The sequence below is a fragment of the Lemur catta genome, chromosome 1 (assembly GCF_020740605.2).
Source record: "Lemur catta isolate mLemCat1 chromosome 1, mLemCat1.pri, whole genome shotgun sequence".
Lineage (NCBI taxonomy): Eukaryota > Metazoa > Chordata > Mammalia > Primates > Lemuridae > Lemur > Lemur catta.
In genome coordinates this window covers 104045215-104070197 of record NC_059128.1, presented here as the reverse complement: position 1 = coordinate 104070197, position 24983 = coordinate 104045215, and the positions used below count along the sequence as shown (strand labels likewise).

Sequence of the window (24983 nt, the reverse complement as noted above, 5' to 3'; positions counted from 1 at the left end):
GAACCATCTTTTGATCTCTGTAGTTGAAGAGCAAAGAGAATGTGTTTTTTTTTTTTTTTTCTTTAACCACAGTAATATGGTCCAGGGGATGCTCTGAGAATCAGGCATGAGATGATATTAATAAGCTTCCCTTTTGGGAACAATTCATACAAATCAGGGATGTATTGACAGCATCTGTTCTTTTCATGTATCAAACCCTTATCTAACACGTAAGCCTTAGTGATTGTTGTGATTTTCTATTTGATTTTTAATATTTCTTGTTTTATTTGTTCTAGAATGTTCGGGACCCAACAGGAGCCTCCATTGCCCTCTTTACTGCCAGACTGCATCATCCTCACAAGTCAGTTCAACACGTGGTACTTCAGGCTCTGTTTTACTTGCTGGACAGAGCTGTGGATAGGTAAGCATCGAGATTATCTTTTAGGTGGTCTGCATTCACATACGAAAGTGACAGGTTTTAACTTAATTAAATTCTGCAGTGCCTTTACCATGTTCCTAGGATGTGTTCTGTGCAGTGCTGTGAATAGAAAACAGTCCACGTCCTTGAGGGCTGGGTGTGTTTTCAGGTACCATCAAGATGGTGGGTATTTCTCTTTACCACCTTGGCTCTATTTCAGGATAACGCAAGCTGAGAAAGTCAATTATTAGCAATCCTCAGTGTATGGAGAATTACTTATTGGAAGAGAGTAAGGGGGAGGTGACTCGTGCTGGTTTGTTTTGCTCATAACCAAGACAGTGTCTCACTCTATCATTCAGGCTAGAGTGCGGTGGCATGATCATAGCTTATTGCAGACTCTAACTCCTGGGTTCAAGCGATCCTTCTGCCTCAGCCTCCTAAGTAGCTGGAACTACAGGCTTGTGCTACCAGGCCCAGGTCTTTTTTTTTTTTTTTTTTTCATTTTTAGAGATGAGTCTTGCTGTGTTACCAGGCTGGCGTCAATCTCCTGGCCTCAAGCAATCCTCCCACCTCAGCCTCCTAAGTAGTTGGGGGACCTCAGTTTCTTTGTCTATAAAACGAACAATGCTATTTAGCTCAGAGGATTTTGAGAATCAACTTTCAGAAGAGAGGAACCCAAAAGTATAAAGTTAAGGAAAATCACCTTTATGGTAAAAACAGTTATATAAGCAAAAAGAACCAGCTCAGGTCATCTCTCCCTCTCCCTCTAAGGTAAATGGTATGATTACAATTCTATTGACAAAGAAACTGAAAATCCAGGAAGTTATGTCATCTTTATTGCAGTCATCACATGTTATTCCAATAGGGTCTAAGATCCTGGTTTCTTTGCTCTTGGCCAGAGCTATTTGTACTCTACTGTATTATCTTCTGGTATTCTTCCTTTTCTCCCTGGTGCTTGCCATTTACACTTTGTTACTGCTCTTGACATCTTGGCTGGTCCTCTGGGTTAGAAGTGCTGTATCGAGGGCTGAGAGCTGAGGTAGTGAGAGACAGCTGTGTACAACTCTGGTCATGCTGTGGCCTTGGAGGATGGGAATAGCCCAGAGATTCTCTGAGATGGGGCTGTCTAGTTTACTTGTTATTGCCTTGTTCATGTTAGTTTCACAGTACTTAGCTCTACCATTGATGCCCAGTGGGAGATACAGCTAAACCACACACACAGCGTTATTTTGAAAAGGAGATGTTGTTAGGGAGTGAGGACCAGTAGTCTCAGCAGTTCTGTACTCCTGAAGCATAAGTGTGGAATTTCTCAGGTCCTGTGACTGGCCTTCAGGCTCAGTATCCAGAATGTGGGTTCCTTTGAAATGCTCCTTTAGCTCAGGAGAATGAAAGGCTCCTTTCTGAAAAGATCCAGTATTGGCCTTCCTCCTTGGGAGGGCTTAGAGAGTGAAATTCTCATGTAGGCAAGGCAGGATGCATGGCAGTGGCCGATCCCGTAGGAGAACCACATGGGTAAACATAATTCAAACTTTGTTTTCATGATATCCATCCCTTTCTTAAAAACCCTCAGTGACTGATTATCCAAAGGGGGCATATAAGCTAAGTAAATGTGAACCGTTTTCTCTAAGCAAAATATTCTCTCTAGGGAGTAGGAAAGTCTTGTTTTCCCATGTTACCTTGAACCAGAATGGTCTTCTCTCTCTTCTTCCTCTGTACTATTATTATTTTTTTTAGCCAGTCAAATTTAGCAGTGGGGGGTTGAATACCAACTTTAGTGACACTAATGTTAATAAGTTGTGATAACCCACTACCATCAGACCAGCTCTTCCTCTGTACTAAATCCTGCCTTTTCAAGGACCAGCTTCCATGACTGGCTCCCTCACCACTCCAACCTGTCATAAGTAAAATTGTTTTTCACTCTGACATTAATAGCAGTCATCACCAATACCAGTCATTATGTACTTAATTATACACTGCCTTATGATGTCATTTATCTTATACTGTTATTAGATTTTTTTCATCTGCCACTAGAACATGAGCTCCTTGAGGGTTGGGAACCTTCTTTTTAACATTATATAATGGACTCCACTCCCACTGCTTCACTTGACCAGCCTTAAAAAAAAAAATTATATAATGGAAAATTTCCAAATCTCCGTAAGTGGAGAGAGAATAGTATCATGAACGTCCATATACCCATCATCAGTCTTCTTCAGAGAGATCTGTAGCAGTCTTGTTTCATTGGTAGCCCCTTATGTACCTCCTACCCTTGATTCTTTTGAAACAAATGTCAGAGACTGTTTTAAACTTCTTGGTGTTTCTGTAGCATGTAGTTCAGGAGTCAAACTCAGTAGGGAAGCAATCAGCTATCATTGTAAATCTTACATTCTATACCTCAAAAAGTGAAAACCTTACTGCATTTGTATTTATTTCATGTGCCTTCATAGAATGAGCAGTTTGATCCTGGACTATAGAACCCAGATCATTATGTATCATACCTTGTTTTTATTAAATTCTCTTTGCCCTGTCACTGACTTGTTTTTCTTTTAGTCCCCTGCCACAAGCTGGAGCCAGGAGGGAAAAACCCATAATTTGTTGAATTTGGCCCTTGATGAGCTCATAGAGAAATGAAAAGTCTACTCAATAATTGTGCTACACATTTTAGTAGCATCTTAAATCTTAGTGAATCAAAGTCTCTCAGGGGTTGTGAAAAAGGAGTCAAGATTTAGCACTAATGTAAGACATTAGGGACAGTTGAAACTAAGTCTGCTGCAGAAACTTTTATGTACCTCAGAATTAGAGATTTTTGAAATTTTATCTAATGAATGGGTGCCTCTGCCTTGGATTTTGTTAAAGGGATGAAGGTATGGAGGCTCCCAGGAGCTGATGCAAAAAATTAGGATATAAAATTACATTGAGACTCCTGATTTCAGGAATGTGTTTTGTGCCTAACAGTTTTTTCAGTTCTAAATAGATGTGAAAACTATTGCTATCATCTGTGAGTAGTCCAATCAAATAATTTCTTCCTATTGACCATTTAGGTGTATAAATCAGAAGCAGGTAAGGATCTGGCTTGGTGGAAGAGTACAACTTTGAGAAGTCTTTAAGATTCAAGGATATTGAACTAAGGAATGCTTTTTCTATCTTCACATGTTCCTCAACTCAGTCTCAGAATAGGCTCAGTATCTCTTTAATCTACATCCCCGCACCCCCCCACTCCCATTTTCCCTGCACCATTTAATGAAGAGACTATCCTTTTCCCACTGTATGTTCTTGGCACCTTTGTCAAAGATAAGTTCACTATAGATGTGTGAATTTCATTCTGGGTTCTCTGTTTTGTTCGTGTGTTGGTCTGTGTGTCTGTTTTTATGCCACTACCATGCTGTTTTGGTTATTACAGCTCTGTAGTATAATTTGAAGACAGGTAATGTGATTCCTCCAGTTTTGTTCTTTTTGCTTAGGATTCTGGGTGTTTTGTGGTTCCATATACATTTTAGGATTATTTTTTCTATTTCTATGAAGAATGTCATTGGTATTTTGATGGGGATTGCATTGAATCTGTAGATTGCTTTAGGTAGTATGGATATTTTAACAATATTGATTCTTCCAATCCATAAGCATGGAGTATCTTTCCATTTTTTAAATGTCATCTTCAACTTCTTTCATCAATATTTTATAGTTTTCATTATAGAGATCTTTCACTCTTTGGTTAAGTTTATTCCTAGGTTTTGTTTTTTTGTTGTTTTTTTTTTGAGATAGTCTCGCTCTGTCACACTGGCTAGAGTGCAGTAGCGTCATCATAGCTCACTGTAACCTCAAACTCCCGGGCTCAAGTAAATCCTCCTGCCTCAGCATCCCAGGTAGCTAAGACTACAGGTGTATACCACCGCACAGCTAAGTTTTCTATTTTTCATAGAGACAGGGGTCTCACCCTTGCTTAGGCTGGTCTCAAACTCCGGAGCTCAAGCAATCCTCCTGCCTCAGCCTCCCAAAGTGCTAGGATTATAGGCATGAGCCACCATGCCCAGCCTATTCCTAGGTATTTTATTTGTAGCTATTGCAAATGAGATTACTTTCTTGGTGGTTTCTTTTTCAGATTGTTTACTATTGGCATATAGAAATGCTACTGATTTCTGTATGTTGATTTTGTACCTGCAACTTTATTTGTTTATCAGTTCTAGTAGTTTTTGGGTATAGTCTTTAGGTTTCTCGAGATACAAGATCATATTGTCTGCAAACAAGGATAATTTGACTTCTTCCTTTCCAATTTGGATGCCCTTTCTTTTCCTTCCTCCCTCCCTCCCTCCTTAAACAAATTTATTTTCTCACAGTCTTGGAGGCTAGAAATCTGAAATCAAGATGTTGGCAGGGTTGGTGTCTTTTGAAGCCTCTGTCGTTGGCTTGCAGATGGCCATTTTCTCTCTGTGTCTTCTTTACGTGGTCTTCTCTCTGTCACTCTGGGTGCCCTTTCTTTCTCTTGTCTGACTGATGTAGCTAGAACTTCCAGTACTATGTTGAATAACAGTGAAAGTGGGGATCCTTGTCTTTATAGATCTTAGAGGAAAGGCTTTCAGTTTTTCCCCACTCAGTATGATACTACCTGTGGGTTTGGTTTTTTTTTTTTTTCTTTTTGAGACAGGGTCTTGCTCTGTCTTACCCAAGTTAGAGTGCAGCAGCATCGTAATAGCTCACTGCAATCTCGAATTCCTGGGCTCAAGCGATCCTCCCACCTTGACATCCCAAAGTGCTGGGATTATAGGCATGAGCCACCACATCTGGCCTAATCTATTTTTAAAATACTTTCTAAGGCTGGATGTGGTGGTTTGCCCCTGTAATCCTAGCACTCTGGGAGGCTGAGGCAGGAGGACCACTTGAGCCCAGGAGTTGGAGATTGCTGTGAGCTAGGCTGATGCCATGGTACTCTGGCCCAGGTGACAGAGTGAGACTCTGTCTCAAAATAAAATAAAATAAAATGCTTTCCAAAGACCATTTGTGGATTTGTTCTTTTCCTCCATGGAGTTATAAGAGACAAATTCACCATCAGTGAGCTTAGAGGAAGTCTTGTTCTACACAGTGTTCCACAAGTCTAAAATATTTTCTTAAGACATGGGATTCCAGCCTGCTGAATTACAGTGCAGTGACCATTTATTTACAGGGGCTGTGCCAGGGACTTTTTAGGGTAATGAGTTGAACAAAGGGTTCTTGGCCTCTAGGAGAGAATCACATGCTATACAAAGTCAAAGTATGTTAGGGGCGCAAGAAAAATCCATGGGAAGATTTATAGGACTTCAAGGGAGTGAAGGATGGTAGCACATTTGATTACAGTTATCAGCGAGATCTTCAAGGGGGAGGAAATTTTTGGGTTGAGTGTGAAATCTGTTACTGGATTTGGTTAGGCAGATTCAGAGGGCTGGGCAAAACCAGTTCAGGTTTGGATAGCCTCGTTGCTCTGGAGCGTTGTCATCCTAGGAATTTGGCATTTGGTAAACCTGGATAAATCTGCAAATGAGGCTAATTTATAAACAAGGATAATTAATAAACATAGCAGATACCAAAGATAAATTATCTTTTAGTAAGACCAGTATTCAGCCAGACAGTTATTTTGGTCCCAGCTGTGTCCCATATTCTCTGTCTTTTTGTGTGTGTGTGTGTTACCCATCTCATTACTTATAAATGATTTTGTTCAATGGTTGACTTACAGCTTTGAAACTCAGAGGAATGGACTGGTGTTTATCTATGACATGTGCGGTTCTAATTATGCCAACTTTGAGCTGGATCTTGGCAAGAAAGTTCTAAACCTGCTGAAGGTAAGGCTATGGGAGGGCCCTCTCAACTCTCCTTCAATGATTAGGATTTTTTTAGTATTCTTTGGGAAAAGATTTAGGAATGATGTAAACTTCAGACATAATGTTCAATTTAAAGGTCACCTGTGAATAATGAGTAATAATCTGCTTCCTTAGAATGAGAAATGATCTTAAAAGTGAAGTGGGAGGAATTCAAATAAAAAATGCATAGGAATATTCTGAGTCATAAAAGTGGGATGTCCCTTTCTTGGAGCTATGTAGATGAAGAACTAATGAAGGCCTAGGTATGGCATCTGTGAAAAATGTCACTTAGCCAGTGACTTTTCAGATATTTTGGTCTCAATCTAGTCAGAAATATGTTTTATATTTTGACGTAATACACAAAAATGTATGTGTACTAACTATATGTATTTATTAATACATGTAGAGTTATATATGTACATGTCAAATTATATATATAGGTTCAAAATCTTGTATCCCAAACTCTTAGATTCAGAGATGTTTTTAAGTTTTTGAACTTTAAAAGATAATGCATATATGCTATTATATAATCAAGCACATTAGTATGTCTGCAATAAAATGTATTATTATTCATAATTACTGGGGAAGGGTAAAGCCTATGTCTTTTCAGGTCAGATTTTGCTTCCCAGTGAATTATTGGTCCAAACTTACAAAAGAAACTTGACGTTTTCAGAGCTGTTTAGATTTCAGAATTGACAATGAGGGTATGTGTTTTTTTCTGTACATATTTATAAAACAAAACAAAAAAGTTTCACAAAAGAAGATTTACCCTTATGTGCACTCACTTGGATTATGCTATTCTACTTCCTATTTTTAGAATGTCAGTCATGACCACCTAACCTGATTTCAGGACTTACTGAGTCATACCCTGTTCTTTGAAAACCATTGGTCTAGGAGTCTATGTAGTCTTTATTCTAGGACCTCATTTCAGAGTACTGTTGAACGAGACTTTTATTTTTATTTATTTAAATTTTTTTAATTTCAAAATATTAGGGGGTACAAGTGTTCTTGTTACATGGATGAATTGTACAATGCTGAAGTCAGGGCTTTTAGTGTGCCCATCACCAGAATAGTGTACGTTGTACCCAACAGGTAAGTTTTATCCCAGACCCTCCTGCCTGAACTAGAGTTTTAGAAGTGTTTATTTACCTTACAGCTCTACAACAGACATTGTATAAAAAGGGTTTTATACTGTATGTTGTTTTCTTAGACTCACTTTTTTCACTCAACATTATACTTTATTATTAGAATTCACAATTGTAGCATGTAGCTGTGATTCATTCTTTTTTCACTGATGGATTGAAGGATGCATTTCTTTTCATTCTTCATCCATTGAGGAATATACTAGTTTATTCACATCTGTTCTTCTGTTGATGGCTCCTTGGGTTGTTTCCTGATTTTTGGTACAGGTTGAGCATCCCTAATCTGAAACCTGAAATGCTCCAAAATCCAAAACTTTTTGAGTACTAACATGACTCTATAGTTGGAAAATGACTTCATGTGACAAGTAACAACCAAAATGTAGTCAGAACTTTGTTTCATGCACAAAATTATTAAAAATGTTTTATAAAATTACCTTTAGGCTATGTGTATAAGGAATATATGAAACAAATGAATTCATGTTTAGATTTGGGTCCCATTCCCAGGATATCTCACTAGGTATATACAAGTATTTCAAATCTGAAAAAGTCCAAAATTTGAAATACTTCTGGTTCAAAGTATTTCTTATAAAGCTGCGGTCCCTAATCCCTTGGGCCGCTGACCAATACCCGTCTGTGGCCTGTTAGGAACCGGGCTGCACAGCATGACGTGAGCCACCAGCATGCATGCAAGGGAAGCTTCATCTGTGTTTATAGCCGCTCCCCATCGCTCCTATCACTGCATAAGCTCTGTCTCCTGCTGCGGCATTAGATTCTCATAGGACCACGGGCCCTTCTGTAAACTGTGCATGTGAGGGATCTAGGTTGTGTGCTCCTTATGAGAACCTAATGCCTGATGATCTGAGATGGAGCTGAGGCGGTGATAGTAGTGCTGGGGAGGGGCTGCAAATACAGATTATCATTAGCAGAGAGGTTTGACTGCACAATAAATGTAATGTGTTTGAATCATCCTAAAATCATCCACCCCCCACCCACACACTGGTCTGTGTAAAAATTGTCTTCGTAAAACCAGTCCCTGGTGCCAAAAAGGTTGGGGACCACTGTAATAAAGGATACTCAACCTGTGTTATGAACATTTTAACATTTTTTCCCCTGATATTAATAGTTCCTCTTTTTTTTTGGAGACACAGTGTTACTCTTTTGTCCTGAGTAGAGTGCTGTGGTGTCAGCCTAGCTCACAGCAACCTCAAGCTCCTGGGCTCAAGCAATCCTCCTGCCTCAGCCTCCCGAGTAGCTGGGACTACAGGTGCATGCCACGACACCTGGCTAATTTTTCTATTTTTAGTAGAGATGGGGTCTTGCTCTTGCTCAGGCTGATATCAAACTCCTAAGCTCAAGTGATCCTCCCGCCTCTGCCTCCCAGAGCGCTAGGATTATAGGCGTAAGACTATAACAAGTAAAAGCCATATAAAGTATTGTAGAGAATAAAATACAAAGAAGAAAGTTAGGGCTAAGAAGTAAAAAAGAAAAAAGAAAAAATTTAAAAAAAAAGAAAGTTAAAATGACTCCCAATTTCACTTATCAGAGATAAACTCAGTCGAACTTTTCTTATAATTATTTAGTCTTTTTGTGTGTGTGAAAGTATATGTGTGTGTATGTATTTTTTAAACAAAATTAGGATTATAGTTTTGATTCTAAGATTATATTGTGAGCATTTTCCAAAGTTGTAAAAATTCTTTGAAATCTTCATGGTAAAGATTATATAACAATATATTGTAAGATATAATATTTTGTTAACTACTTCCCATTTTTGGACTCATATTCTTTTTAGTTTTGAAGTATTTTTAACTATCAAAAATACATTTACAGTAAATATTCTTTCCATACATCTTTGTGTTCCTGATTATTTCTTTAGGACTGAGTCTCAGAAATGGAATTCATCAACAAATGCACATTTTTTAAGAATCTGTAAAGCGAGATGCCTTTCCAAAGGTGTTACCAGTTTACTGACAATCTATGAGGGTCCTGTACAGTCACTTAAATGGATTAGGCCTGGGTCTGTAGCTCTTTGCTCTGAGGAAGAAAGCGTGATGGCTTCTACTTTCTATTTATCATTTTGTGGAAATATAGATATTTCTCTAAACCGATTTTTCATCTGACAGTTAAAGGGGCCTTGGGTATTAGACTCTGAAAGGGGTTTGTTGCATCTTTGGAGGAAGAGCTGAAAGGTAGTTTCTCAGACTTTAGCAAGGGCCTTGGAAAATTTTGTTCTGGATGCTCTCTGTTCTCTACAAAGGGGTGTATGGGGATCCCCTAAATCAGAACTGAGGAATGACCGAAAAGAACAGAGAAAATGACTTATCAAATTGAGAATCAGTCTTTTGACAAAGTGGCAAAAAGAATAGGGGTAAAAAGAATAGAGTAGAACATACTTAGCTACTATTCTTCTTTTTTTTTATTTCTTAGGAATGATTTCTTTCCAATTAGAATGCCAATGTTACATGGTAATCTTGCCCATGAGAAGGGATGAAATATTGAAAAATTAAATGAAACCAAGTACTGTACATTAGGAATGAATGAGTTTTCATTCTTACACTTTGTGCAGATCAGGGTATCTCCTTTTTTTTTTTTTGTTGTACCCTAGATCATAGTGATTGATTGAATAATTGAATACATAGATGAACTTATAGACAAAAAAGAAATGATTATACATACACAGATTATTAGACTAAATGAAAGGTTATGAAAGAGAAATGTTTCTTTAATGTTCAATTTATTCATGGTCTAATTTTTCCTTCAAGTTTTAATAAGCAGAACTTTCTAGGATGCATATATGTGTGGTGATGTGTGATATGTGTGGGATAACTGCTGATAAGAAAAGTCAGAATAGTTTTTGATCCATAAAGCTTATGGTTGACATGAATTTAACATAGTTATTTTTAAAAGGTAAATCACCTTCTAATTTCTTTCTTTCTTTTAGCTATTTTTCCTCTAGCTACTAGAGAGTAAACCTGAAGCAGGCTGTAGACCTCCTGCTGGGTAAGAATGTGAAGAAGAGCAGAAAACCTAAACTTTGGGCTTAAACAGTCACAATTCCCATTAGGTCCTAAATCCTTGTACATTTTCTCCACAGGGAGCATTTCCAGCTCGTTTGAAGAAGGTGCTGATTGTGGGAGCACCCATATGGTTCAGAGTGCCCTATTCCATCATCAGCCTCCTCCTGAAGGACAAAGTCCGGGAGAGGGTAAGGCAAGGCAGCCTTTTCTTACTTGGAGGTGAATAGATACATTCCCATCTCTACTGGTGAAATCCTGCCGATTAATTTTCTACCTTCAAAAATATCCTCCTAGCTTGTCTCCTAGAGCACTTTCTGCTTCTGTTAGTGTTTTCACCCACATTCTCTATTCATTAGTCAGCTTGGTACAGACTTCCTCTCTCACTGTCCTACAATCTCCTTGAAGTCAGGAACTGGACATGGTTTATCTGGCTCTCCCTTTCCATAGCACCTTGCATAAGATAGTACTGAAGGAATGTGTCCTGGAAGTAGTTTAGCCATGGCTACTACTTCCAGAATTAGCCTAGTGCTGCGCAGGCCTTACTGTTTAACAGCTTTTAATATAATTGCATTATTTGAACTGGTGTTTGAATTTGTCCAATTGGAAACAACCATTCAGTCCCTTTGACCACCAAGACGGTGGAGGAGAGTCTCTCACTATATCTCTTTCTATATATAGTCTTGGCGTTTTTTTTTTTTTAGACAGAGTCTCACTGTGCCCCTAGCTAGAGTCTAGTGGTGCCATTGTAGCTCACTGCAACCTCAAACTCCTGGGCTCAGGCAATCCTCCTGCCTCAGCTTCCTAAGTACCTGGGACTACAGGTACATGCCACCATGCCTGGTTAATTTTTTCTATTTTTAGTAAAGACGGGGTCTCACTGTTGCCTCAGGCTGGTCTCAAACTCCTGACCTCAAGTGATCCTTCTGCCTCAGCCTCCCAGAGTTTTAGGATTATAGGTGTGCACACCATGCCCAGCCTGTTCTTGGCATTTTTTCTTAAAACAGTTTGTTGCTTCCCAATTTTTGAACTGTTGTCCAAAATTACCTTAATTCTATTATAATCTTTTGAGTGTTCCAGGACTGAAAGATAATGTAATGGTCTCAGTCACTGATGGCAGCCCTTGAAAGACAGGGCATATAAAACATTGGCATAATAGGGTTAGATAATAAAGATTTCTTTTGAAATATTATTAGAGGTTTCCGTGGTAAATAATTATGAAATTAAATGAATATTAATGCAGGTCTTTATAGCTGAGGTGAATTGGGTTGGAGAGGGGAAGTGAAAGCATTTGGTTCTGTGGAAGCTACTCAAAGACTTTATGACTCAGGTCATCCTTCCTAAGATAACTCTTTGAGAGACTCCTTAGGCTAGTTCTTGTACTTGAATTGTAGGAATTATACATGCATATATAAACTGAAACTATATTAAGCTTCTTTTACAATCCCAGCACTGGGTCCTGAGAATTAAAACTGAAGTGAGACAGTCCTTACTCTCGAGGAGTTCATGGTCCTGGTAGAGAACACATAAACATGTTAGAGGACTTTGGCTCTGCAGGAGCACACAGGAAGGACTGTATTGCCGCAGGCAGGCAGAAAGGGCCTCACAGAAGAGGTCAGCATGTGCTGGTCCTTGAGGAGGCCGAGGAAGAAAAGAGGGCATTCCAAGAAGAGGCGATAGCAAGAGAGACAGCTTTTAGGAAGAACAACATTCCCATTCCATGGAGAGCCTCAGGAGAACCAACTAGGCTAATATGGTCCAGTATGGCTATATCTAAGCAGAAAGAAGAATTAAGTGTTAAGATTACTTACCTAACATTTTTCCTGGGCTACCCTGCCTCTGGGTGGCTTGCTTTCATAGGAACGTATCTTTGTGAACACCCATACCAAGTTGTTAGTAAAACACAAGCTAACAGGCCTGGAATTGGCTGCCTTGTATGAGGTTGAAAAAAATAACCACTACCTAGACATTCTTAGTGGTCAAAAAAAAAAAAAAAAGAGTAGCAGCATAAGATGGTACTGGGAAGCTTTGTTAATAGCATAAAGCCTTTGTTCACTATACTGTCCTTTTGGAAGGTATATAACAAGGCTCCTAATGCCAAGAGTGATTTGAAACACATCCTGGGAATTCAAACTTTTATCTGGTAAATTCATAGGACTTTAGTCCCAGGCAAATGAAATGTAATCTGCTTCTTTTACAGGTATATCTAGTATTTCAAGCAAATCTCGATTCCCAAATCTAACGTATGCACACTTACTCTTTACGTTTCCTCTCTGTAAGCCTTTCTTCCATCACATACTCACACGGTTCTTTCTGGCCTTTCAGATTCAGATATTAAAGACATCTGAGGTCACCCAGCACCTGCCCAGGGAGTGCCTTCCAGAAAACCTGGGTGGATATGTGAAAATTGACCTCGCCACTTGGAATTTCCAGTTCCTACCCCAGGTGAACGGCCACCCAGATCCCTTCGATGAGATCATCCAGTTCTCCCTCCCTCCTGCCTTAGACGGGGACTCGGTACATGTTCCAGGTCCCCATGCTATGACCATCCAAGAGTTGGTGGACTATGTTAACACCAGGCAAAAGCAGGGAATATATGAGGAGTATGAAGACATCCGTCGTGAGAACCCCGTTGGCACTTTCCATTGTTCCATGTAAGTAGGAAGGTTTGGGCCAACAGTTGGTTACCAAGGTGCTTCTGGCAGGCACTGGCAACAGCTCTTTCCATACCTCACTTCTTTAACAGAGGCTCTTCCTTGTGTTAAGGAGCCTCATTCTCACTTAAATGATGGTTTCTCTCTTCCAGAGAGAGAAGCTCTGAAATTTATGAAGGTCTTTGGTACCAACAGGGAAACCCTGTTAGATGTATTTGGGGATATTTTCCTGAAATGCAAGTTAAAAAAAAAAGCTAGGCTCAAAATGGACTGCTCACTATTCCTGTCTTTAGTGTGAGCTCTAATCTGTTCTTTTGGACAGTTTCTCCCTAAAGCATTTACACTATAATATTACATCCTGAGGGGTGCCTGGTGCAATTAAAATAATACATAGTAAGAGAGAAGAAGTTGCCTCTTAGGAATTTAAACTCTTCTGAATCCTACCCCAAAACCATCTGGCCATCTGGCTAGTTTATAACTCTGATTCATAACTACTTGGTAACTATTGTTGGCAGTAGAGCATAGATCATTTCTCTTATGTTTTAATTGGCTACAGCAGAAATCTCTTTTTCTCGAACTAGTGGCCTCTGTTTGTTGAACGTTGAGGAAGCTGTCCCAGTGAGTCCCAGGCGCAAGTTCCAACTTAGCCCAAAATCTGCTTTCTGAGTGACACAAGTTATTTCCCTTATTGGCACTTCAGTTTTCCTGTGTGTAATATGTGACTATTGGACTGTGATGTCCACCTGCCTTAGTAGCTTAAATGTTTTAGGAATCCGTGATGCTGTGTGAGTACCTCTTCTCTCTCATCATTCCTGTCCAGCTTTGTCAGTGTATTCAGAAGATGATGCAGGGAGAGAATCTTTAAGGAAAGCGTGAAAAGACTAAACTGAGCTAAGGAAAGTACGAGGAAAGAGGCAATTGGAAAGAAGCCAATAAGCAGAGCAAGAATGCAAAGGAAAGAAAGTGGAGAAAAAAGGAAAGAAGACCATATATCAAGAAGAGGGAGTATTCTTTTCTCCCACACAGCTCTGTTTCTTACCTACCAGCTCCAGACCCTGTTTACATCCCATTCTCTTTCCCAACCAGAGCAGTTTGCCCGCCAGCAGGCGTGAATCAAAGAAGTACCTTGGAGCGGGGAGGAGTGCTGGTCTGATCCAAGAAGGTGTACACTTATCCTGGGGATTCCTCACCTTGCTCTTGGTGCTTCTGCATTTATCCTCTGCTGTGAGGTCCTTGAGATGCCATTTCCTCTGTGGGCCCCCACGCCCCACCCATTAAAAAAGTAGCTTTAGATTGTCCTCTTGGCATTATCCAAACTAACTGTCATGTAACAGTCAGAGAACATATCACAGTCCAATGACAGGACTTCCCAGTCTTGCCTTTTTATTGAATGATTGAGCCCTACTTCATGATCCAGAACCCAGAATCCCATCAGCTCCAGGCCTCTACTTTATACAAAGTCCCAGTAGAACTGCCTTCTTTAATTTTTTTCTTTTTTTCTTTTTTGAGACAGGGTCTCGCTTTGTCACCCAGGCTAGAGTGCAGTGTCATCCTCACAACTCACTGTAGCCTCAAACTCCTGGGTTCAGGTGATCCTCCTGCCTCACCCTCCCGAGTAGCTGGAACTAAAGGCCTGTGCCACCACGCCAGGCTATTTTTTTTTTATTTTTTGTAGAGACAGGGTCTCACCCTTGCTCAGGCTGATCCGAACTCCTGGCCTCAAGTGATCCTCCTGCCTTGGTCTGCCAAAGTGCTAGGATTACAGGTGTGACCAATCCCAGTTATTATCTTTCTACATTTTTAATTTTTATCTTTTATTTTCCTTCTTTGCTTCATAAATGTATGACTCGACTCAGTAGAACTATTTACACGAAGTAAACTGTCTCCTTTGGAATTCTGGATTATAAAGTAGATATTAGAGTATTCACTATTCCCCAGGATTCCCGTGGACCAAGAGATTTTCTTGCTATAACCAGTGAAAGAGAGAGACTTTTTCCTTTTTTCTTCTTACTCTTTTTTTTTTTTTTTGGAGACAGAGTCTTGCTTTGTTACTCGGACATGAGGGCAGTGGCATGATCATAGCTCACTGCAACCTCAGTCTTCTGGGCTCAAGTGATCCTCCTGCCTCAGCCTCCCGAGTAGCTGGGAATACAGCTGAACACCACCCTACCCGGCTAATCTTTATTTTTTGTAGAGATGGGGTTTTGCTATGTTGCTCAGGCTGTTCTTGAACTCCTGACCTCAAGTGTTTGTCCTGTCTCAGCCTCCCAAAGTGCTAGGATTACAGCATGAGCTACCGCGCCCGGCCTCTCTTCTAACTTTTCATTACGAGCTAATTGTAGATTCACATGTAATTGTAAGAAATAATACAGACAGATCACATTCATGTACCCTTTTCAGTTTCCCCCATGGTAACATCTTCCAGAACTGTAATATAATATCACAACTAGGATGTTGACATTGATACACTTTACCAATCTTATTCAGATTTCCCTAGTTTTATTTTGTATTTGTTTATTTAGTTCTTATGTCACACATTTAGGTTTGTGTATCTGTTGCCATAGTCAAAATACAAAGAGTTCCATTACCACAGAGCTTCCTTTTGTTGTCCTTTAATAAATAAACATATACCTTCCAATCCCTAACCCCTGCAACCACTGATCTGTTCTCCTTTACTATAATATTCTCCTTTCCAGAATTTTGTTACAGAGATGAAATCATACTGTATATAAACTTTAGGGATTTCTTTTTTTCACTAGGCATCATTCTCTGGAGCTTCGTCTAAGTTGCATGTATCAGTAGTTGGTTCCTTTTCATTGCTCAGTAGTATTCCATGGTTTGGATGTAGTAGTTTGTTTAATCATTCCGCTGTTGAGGGACATCTGTGTTTCCAGTTCCTGGCAATTACAAGTAAAACTGATATGAACGTTTGTGTGTAGATTTGTGTGAACATAAATTTCCCTTTCTCTGGGATAAGTACTTAGGAGTGCAATTGCTAGGTCATATGGTAATTGTGCATTTAGTTTTTGTAAGCAACTGCCTAACTGCTTTCCAGAGTGGCTGTACCATTCTACATTCCTACCAGCAATGTGTGAGCAATCCAGTTTCTTTGCATCCTCACCAGCATTTGGTCATGTCACTATTTTTCACTTTGGCTATTCTGATAGGTATATAATGAGATCTCTTGGTGATTTTAATTTGCATTTCATGTGCTTATTTGCCATCTATATATCCTCTTCGTAAAATGCCTTTTCATGTCTTTTGCCCTGTTTTTAAAACCATTCACATTTGAGGGTTCTTTATATATTCTAGATATTGGTTCTTTGTTGGATTTGTGGTTTGCAAATATTTTCTTTCAGTCTGTAGCTTGGTCTTTTTATCTTCTTAACAAGGTTTCTTTGAAGTAAATTTGTTTAATATTGATGAAGTCCTATTTACCAATATTTCCCTTTACAGATCATTCTCTTGGTGTTAAACTTAGAACTGTTTGCCTAGCCCTAGCTTCTGAAGATTTTTTCCTGTTTCTTTTTCTAAAAGTTTTATAGTTTTATGTTTTGCATATACGTCTATGATCCATTTCTTTTTAAGAGACAAGGTCTTGCTAATGTTGCCTCAGCTGGAATGCAGTGGCTATTCACAGGAGCGATCCTACTACTAATCAGCAAGGGACTTTGACCTGCTCCTTTTCTGACCTGGACCAGTTCACCCCTACTTAGGCAACCTGGTGGTCCCCCACTCCCAGGATGTCACCATACTGATCCCAAACTTAATTGCAGACCCCTAATTGGCATAGCACCCTACAGCCCACAACTCTTGGGCCCAAGCTATCCTGCAACCTCAGCTTCCCAAGTAGCTCAGACTACCACAGGCCCAGCCTATAATCCGTTTTGAATTAACTTTTATAAGGTTTAGGTTGATGTTCATTTATTTGCCTATGGATGCCTAGTTGCTGTAGCGTAATTTGTTAAAAAGAGTACCTTTACCATTGAACTGTCTTTGCAACTTTGTAAAAAAATCAGCTGGGCATATTTGTATGGGAAGGGGGAAATTTTTTAAGATACAGAAAAGTACAGAGTATATGACACAACAAACAACTATGTTCCTATCACCAGACTCGATACTGATATTTATTAATATTTTGTCATATTTGCTTCATCTTTTTTTATTATATAAAAGAAAGAATCCACTATAAAGTTGAAATCCCTTCTAATCCTCATCCTCAGTTCTCCCCATCACCATAAGCAGCTACTAGTGTAAATATGGTATGTTTCTTTCTAGTTCATTTTGTTTATACTGTTAACATATACAGATGTGCTCATGAACAATGTAGAGTATTATTTTATATGCAGGGTCTATAATTTATTTTTGCTTTCAATCAATAATATATGCAAATAGTTTTGTTTTTTTTTTTTTTTTTTGAGACAGGGTCTCGGGCGCTCTATTGCCTGGGCTAGAGTGCCGTGGTGTCAGCCTAGCTCACAGCAACCTCAAACTCCTGGGCTCAAGCGATCGTACTGCCTCAGCCTCTCAAATAGCTGGGACTATAAAAACCATGCCTAGGCCAGGCATGGAGGCTCATGCCTGTAATCCTAGCGCTCTGGGAGGCCAAGGCGGGTGGATCATTTGAGTTCAGGAGTTCGAGACCAGCCTGAGCAAGAGCGAGACCCCGTCTCTACTAAAAATAGAAAGAAATTATATGGACAACTAAAAATATATACAGAAAAAGTTAGCCAGGCATGGTGGTGCATGCCTGTAGTCCCAGCTACTTGGGAGGCTGAGGCAGAAGGATTGCTGGAGCCCGAGAGTTTGAGGTTGCTGTGAGCTAGGCTGACGCCATGGCACTCTAGTCTGGGCAACAGAGTGAGACTCTGTCTCAAAAAACAAAAAAAAAAAAACCAAAAAAACCATGCCTGGCTAATTTTTATATATATATATTTTTAGTTGTCCAGCTAATTTCTTTCTATTTTTTAGTAGAGACAGGGTCTTGCTCTTGCTCAGGCTGGTCTCGAACTCCTGAGCTGAAACAATCCTCCCACCTCAGCCTCCCAGAGAGCTAGGATTACAGGTGTGAGCCACCATGCCTGGCCTGAATACTTATTTCAAAAGCAAAAATACCAAAGAAAAAAAGCAATGACAAAATAAAGAGCAATCTCCTGCCTTACCTCTGTTCTACTGCCTATATTCATCTGTTATCAACATTTATGGCTCTCTCTCCTGGTGCTGCTTCCATAATTCTAAACTGAAATGCATGTAATACTTTTTACTGATTTTTATTGTAGGTGAGCATTTAGCTCTTACATCATGTCTGCACTTCCCTTTTTAAGTATATATTTTTTGATGTATTGGACATTATGAAGTATGAAAATATGAAGTATATTTTTTAATATTTGTATATTTTTCTAATATACAGTAATTGTATGTCACAATTTTTTATTGAATCATTAGTCACTATTTACATTATTAACACATTGAGTACCACACCAGGAAAAAAATTTTTCCTTGGTGTTTAAAAATTTTACCACAGTGTTTTATTACAAAAATAGAATAAAACTTCAAAAACAAAATGATCCTTTCTAATTTAATGAAAAATTTGTTATTTTTTTATTGTTTTCTTTGCATGAGTTATATGCAACTTGAAAAATAGTTCTGGTCTCTCCTAAGGTGAAGAGATGTGTGAGTTACATATGCTTCTGGAGGTCCCGGGCTCAAAACTAGCGTGACTTAAATACAACTCACATGGTAGTTAATGTGTTAAAATAATAGATGGGGTCTCACTGTCAGGCCCAGGCTGGTTGCAAATAAGACTTTTTTTTTTTATATTATGTTTTTCATGATTTCTTTCCTTGCATTATGTTAGTATTCTCCTTCCCCCCCATCCTCTTTCTCTCTCTTTCTCATATTCTTGTCAGTCTGGTTGGATCTCCTAGAGTAGGGATTGACAAACCTTTTCTTAAAGGGCAAAATAGTAAACATTTAGAATTGTGGGTCTTAACAGTCTTTTGCACGTACTCAACACTGTCTATATGTACTTAATGTGTATATAAACAAATGGGCTTAGTAGTAACATTCATCGGATGTGGGGCAGATGGGAGTGGGGAGGAGGGGGTGGGAATATACACACCTTATGGGTGCGGTGTACATTGTCTGGGGGATGGACATGCTTGAAGCTCTGACTTGGGAGGGGCAAAGGCAATATATGTAATCTAAATATTTGTACCCCCATAATATCCTGAAATAATAAATAAATAAATAAATAAAGAAATAAAAATAAAGTCCTAGCTCAGGCTAATCAAAATAAATAAATAAAAAAATAGGCCGGGCGCAGTGGCTCATGCCTGTAATCCTAGCCCTCTGGGAGGCCGAGGCGGGTGGATCGCTTGAGGTCAGGAGTTCGAGACCAGCCTGAGCGAGACCCTGTCTCTACTAAAAATAGAAATAAATTATCTGGACAACTAAAAATATATATAGAAAAAATTAGCCGGGCATGGTGGTGCATGCCTGTAGTCCCAGCTACTCGGGAGGCTGAGGCAGTAGGATCGCTTAAGCCCAGGAGTTTGAGGTTGCTGTGAGCTAGGCTGACGCCACGGCACTCACTCTAGCCAGGGCAACAAAGTGAGACTCTGTCTCAAAAAAAAATAAAAATAAAAAAATTAAATAAATAAATAAATAAACAAATGCACTTGGCTGTATTCCAGTAAAGTTTTATTTACAGAAACAGGTGACCAGGAATAGTTTACTGACTTCTGTGCTAGAATGATTCTCTTATTTCTTTAAATTTTCTCATTTTTCCTTACTTTTTTTTTTTATGTTGTATTCTGGGACATTTTCTCAACATTGTCTTTCATCTCTTCTATTGAAGTTCCTATTTTGTACATCACTTTTAATTTACAAGAGCCTTCTCTGATTGTTCCTTTTCCATAGCATCCTATTCTTGTTTCATGTATAATAGTGTTTAGCCTCTTTTCTCTTGAGGATATTAATTATAGCCTTCTATAAGTTATTTTTCACTTATTAACTGTCTTTTATGCATTTTTCCGTATGTATTTGAATCATGTTTATTTGAATTTTGTGTTAAGTCCTTGTGTTAGGAGTTTTCCTTAATTATGTGGAGGTCCTTGGCTGTTAGTTCACACTTAGGAGTTGAGTCCTTAAAAGCTGCTTAGAAGCTCTTGCTACATGAGTGAGCTTCAAATTAAAATGATCAGACAGCTAGCTTATTGTTGATGTATGCCAAATGACAGAATTCTTTTACCTGGTGCTGTTCACTCTCTCTAGAGAAGAGTTCTATCTATTGCCTGGTGGGATCCAAGCTTGAAGAGGAGTATAGGAAACGATAGGGAGGATGGGGGAGGGATTCTCAGTGTGTATCTTTTGGGTTTTCATGTGTTCCCTTGTTTTTAGCTGTGTGCCTCATCTTGCCTTCCATCCAAGGTGTAGGAATTCTGAGGGTAAGTCATTTTGTCTCTTTGTAGGACCTTCCGAGGTCCTAGCTTCCTGCATTTGGCCAAATCAGCCAAAATCCTCCTATCTGCTTTTTGTCTGCCAAATTGGGTTGAAATCTCTTTGTCTGCAGATGTCTCCATTGCCATTTTTTGGGTTTGTACCAAATAGTTCCTTTATTGTTATTTTAGTTAGGCTATTTGGTAGATGGAGTGGCGTTGACATGTGTTGTCAACCTACCATGTTAAACTGGAATTTAAGAGGTTTGGTTTGAACATCTTTTGATAAATCAGTAGTAGAAATTTTTATCTGCAGCTAGATATTTTGGGGATATACCCTATTTTTCTTCCCCCCCTCTCTTTCTCTTTTTTTCAAACATGCTCCTTACTTCTGTCTGAGATCAGAATGGCCTTTACCATCCATATTTCTACCAACGTTCTGATCGCAATCACTTAGGTAATCCCTAATAAAATTAAGCCTTTCTCTATAGCTCTTCTTTTCTGAGCTCTTACCAGAATTGCCCTTTATTCTCTGTTCATGGCAATGTAGGCTTTTTTCTCATGTGCATCTCCAAATTCTTTCAGCCTCTTCGCCATGACCCATTTCCAAAGTTGCTTCCACATTTTTAGGTATCTGTTATAGCAGCACCTCACTTCTCAGTGACAATTTCTGTCTTAGTCCATTGCAGACTCCCTCTCTCTTTTGAGTGGAAGTATATTTATTTCAAGTAATATATATTATCATAAAAAACATTAAATGATATGAAACTGTAGACTAGAGAGTAAAAGGCTCCCCTGTCACCATCCCTAATAGTAATTTGACACCCACCTTTACATTGTCAGACTTTGAACATACACATTGCCTCCAGTTCTTCTTTATTCTAGCTTGTTTGTTTCATTTCCTTCAGGTCTCCAGGAAACCTAGAGAAGAACCGTTACGGGGATGTACCCTGCCTGGACCAAACTAGGGTGAAGCTGACAAAGCGAAGTGGCCATACTCAGGTAGACAGATAAATGCTATCTTTTTAGGAGCACTGAGGGAAATTGAGCTTCTTCCAAAGTAGAGCTTTAATACTATAGTAGAGTGAAAATGGACTCTGAAGCCAGAGAGATAAGAGTCAAATTCATATTTGCTACATACTAGTCTGTAATCATTGGCAAGTCCCTAAGTGCCCATCGCACAGTACTGAGTGGAAATTAAGTGAAATTCTTTATGTGAATGCTGATAGTACAAGCTCTTATATATTATAGGTGCTTGAGAAATGTTTAATTATTTTTCCTTTTACTCCATAGTTGTAAAGTCCTGGTCATATAGTCCAATTCAGTTGGTGAGTTTATTGTATATTTTGTATTGATGCAAGGCAACTTTGATCATAAGTGACCTCTGATTTTTCCATCTAGATCTGAAAAAAATTGTAGACAACCAGTTTTTATATAATGTAAAAAATGTCTAGGGATTGAGATGAAATGGTCATCTCAATATATTATTTAATGCATTAATTTGATATCTATACATATTACTAATCACAGGCTGGGCGAGGTGGCTCACGCCTTTAATCCCAGCACTTTGGGAGGCCAAGGCGGGAGGATCACTTGAGGCCAGGAGTTCAAGACCAGCCTGGGTAACATAGTGAGACCTTATCTCTACAAAAAATAAGAAAAATTAGCTGGGCGTGATGGTGTATTCCCGTAGTCCCAGCTAGTTGGGAGGCTGACCCAGGACGATTGCTTGGGCCCAGGAGTTTGAGGCTGCAGTGACCTGTGATCATGCCATTGTACTCCAGCCTGGGTGATAGAGCAAGACCCTGTTTTTAAAAAAAAAAAAAAATTTATTCAAACTCTTCACATGCACCATTTTTTTTTTTTTTTTGAGACAGAGTCTTGCTCTGTTGCCCGGGCTAGAGTGCTGTGGCGTGAAGCTCACAGCAACCTCAAACTCCTGGGCTTAAGCAATCTTCCTGCTTCAGCCTCCCAAGTAGCTGGGACTACAGGCATGTGCCACCATGCCCAGCTAATTTTTTTTTATATACATTTTTTTAGCTGTCCCGATCATTTCTTTCTATTTTTAGTAGAGATGGGGTCTCGCTCTTGCTCAGGCTGTTCTCGAACTCCTGACCTCAAGCTATCCTCCTGCCTCGTCCTCCCAGAGTGCTAGGATTACAGGTGTGAGCCACCTTGCCTGGCCTTCACATGCACATTTAACACGGGAGTCTTTGTCATCATTTGAGCCCTTTTTGAGTCAATCTAACATGGTTTTCCAGAGCACAGCATCTTTATTTCCTCTTAAGTGTGTGGTATTTTCCCTGGAAAGTTTATCTTAAACCAGAAAAATCTATTAGGATAACGTTAGGACAGGTTTTTCTTTTCATTCACCCTGCATCTCATGCATCCTCTATAACATGATCATTTACTTATTCTTCTTTAATATAATGTGTTTACAGCAACATCCAACCCTAGAATTTTGAAATGAATGACTGAATAGGTATTATATTTCTTTTGTTTTCCTTCTGATACACCAATTTTGTCTGGTGATCTCTGTAAGCATCCAAAAAAAGGGCATTGCTTGAGGTTGCTGGTCAAAGTAAAGGAATTTAAATAGTGCCTCTTTAACATGATAGACATTAATTATAAGGACAACTTATATCACCCCCTTCTTTTTCTGGGGGATAATTTTTGGGAAAATCATTGCCTTGTATTTGGGCATACATGCTATGTGGATCAGGACCTGATAATCACGTTTTACTCTCTCTTGACCCTACTGTTTTAAGCACATAAACTGAATTCACAGCCCTTTCCAGAACTCTTGCATCGAGTTTTCCTACAGGATCATTAGCTAAAAGTCTGGCTCACTTGAGGATAAATTCACGGTAGTGCTGAGATTGTCATAGTATACGTTATAAAGGAGGGGGAGTACAATGTTTGAGCTGGGGCTCTGGAGTCAGAGATAGCTGTATTTATCTGTTTTGTTGCCTTCTCTATCTCTAGTACCTAGAGTGGTGCCTGGCACATGTTAGACATTCAGGAAATATTTGTGAATGAGTGAATCTCAGTGTACCAGGAGAACATTCTAGTCATTCTTTGGTTAATCTGAAGATCACTGCCTGATTTGTAGTCTCTTTTATTACTATAGACATTGTCAGAGGCTTTTTGTTTTGGTTTGGTTTTAGTTTTTTTGATACTAAGTTACTATTTTTTTTGAGACAGGGTCTCAGTCTGTCACCTAGTTTGGAGTGGACTGGTGCCATCATAGCTCACTGCAGCCTCCAACTCCTGGGCTCAAGATCAATCCTCATGCCTCAGCCTTTCAAGTAGCTAGGACTAAAGGTATGCACTAGCATACCTGGCTAATTTGTAAGGATTTTTTTGTGGAGACAGGGTCTCACTATGTTGCCCAGGCTAGTCTTGAACTCCTGGCTTGAAGCGATCCTCCTGCGTTGGCCTCCCCAAAGTGTTGGGATTACAGGCGTGAGCCACCGTGCCAGGTCCAACATTAAATTATTTATTTAACTTCAGGGACATGATACTTTTGTGGTATTTCTACCTTTGGGGCTATTCTTTCTTATTTTGTTTCTTGACATTTATTTATTTTAATTGACAAAATTTTATGTATTTATGATGTACAGCATAATACTTTGAAATATGTATACATTATGGAATGGCTAAATCAAGCTAGTTGTATGTATTACCTCACAAACCTTTTTTTTGTGTGTGGTAAAACACTTAAAATCTATTCTCTTTGCAATTTTCAAATATATAATACATCGTTATTTGGAAGATTCAGGTTTATTAGTGAATTGGTTACTTGATTTGCTCCTGCAATTTTAAAGCTGTTAGTTGTAGTTTCTATTGAACATGGCTGTCTTAGTCTGTTGGGGCTGGTATAACAAAAATATCATAGACTGGGTAGCTTATAAACAATAGTTTATTTCTTACTGTTTTAGAGGTTGAGAAGTCCAAGATCAAGGTGCTGGCAGATTCTGTGTTTGATGAGGGTCATTTTCCTGGTTCATAGACCTCCATCTATTCATTGCATCCTCACTTGGAGGAAGGGGCAAGAGAGCTCTTTGGAACTCTTCTTTTTTAAAAGGGTACTAATCCATTTGTGAGAGCTCTGTCTTCCTGGTCTTCATGACCTAATCACCTATCAAAGGCTCCAGCTCCTAATACCATCACATTGGGAGATGGGATTTCTACATATGAATGAGGGGCAGGACACAAACATTCAGTCTATGGTGATGGCCCATAACATAGTGCCCTTGGTTTGGTTCTTTCTACTATTTCAGTTCCCCAAAGTCCACAAGTCTATGCTTTGTCTCTGAGGTCATTTTTCATTTTAATTTCCCATGATTCTTCTGAAATTGCTCATTTCAGACAAGGATGCTGAAAGCTGGTATATCCTCAGTTACTAATATAATGAAATAATAAGTCATCTTTAAAGAGGTGACATTTCTTTTCAAAGCATAAAGATAACTCCTGGGGTAACAGCTTATATAGTACTTTTATAATAGTGTTGATTGG

At 39.1% G+C, this 24983-nt stretch overlaps 1 protein-coding gene across 1 annotated transcript in view; it reads left to right on the top strand.

Annotated features, from left to right (window-relative positions):
- The window catches only part of PTPN9 (protein tyrosine phosphatase non-receptor type 9), a 75745-nt gene that overhangs the window by 38651 nt on the left and 12111 nt on the right, over positions 1-24983 (top strand). Inside the window, exons 4-8 of the mRNA XM_045532484.1 lie at positions 276-400; positions 6096-6201; positions 10453-10563; positions 12698-13026; positions 21374-21467. Of these exons, the coding sequence (XP_045388440.1) occupies positions 276-400; positions 6096-6201; positions 10453-10563; positions 12698-13026; positions 21374-21467 (765 nt within the window). The remainder of the gene's footprint in view (positions 1-275; positions 401-6095; positions 6202-10452; positions 10564-12697; positions 13027-21373; positions 21468-24983) is intronic.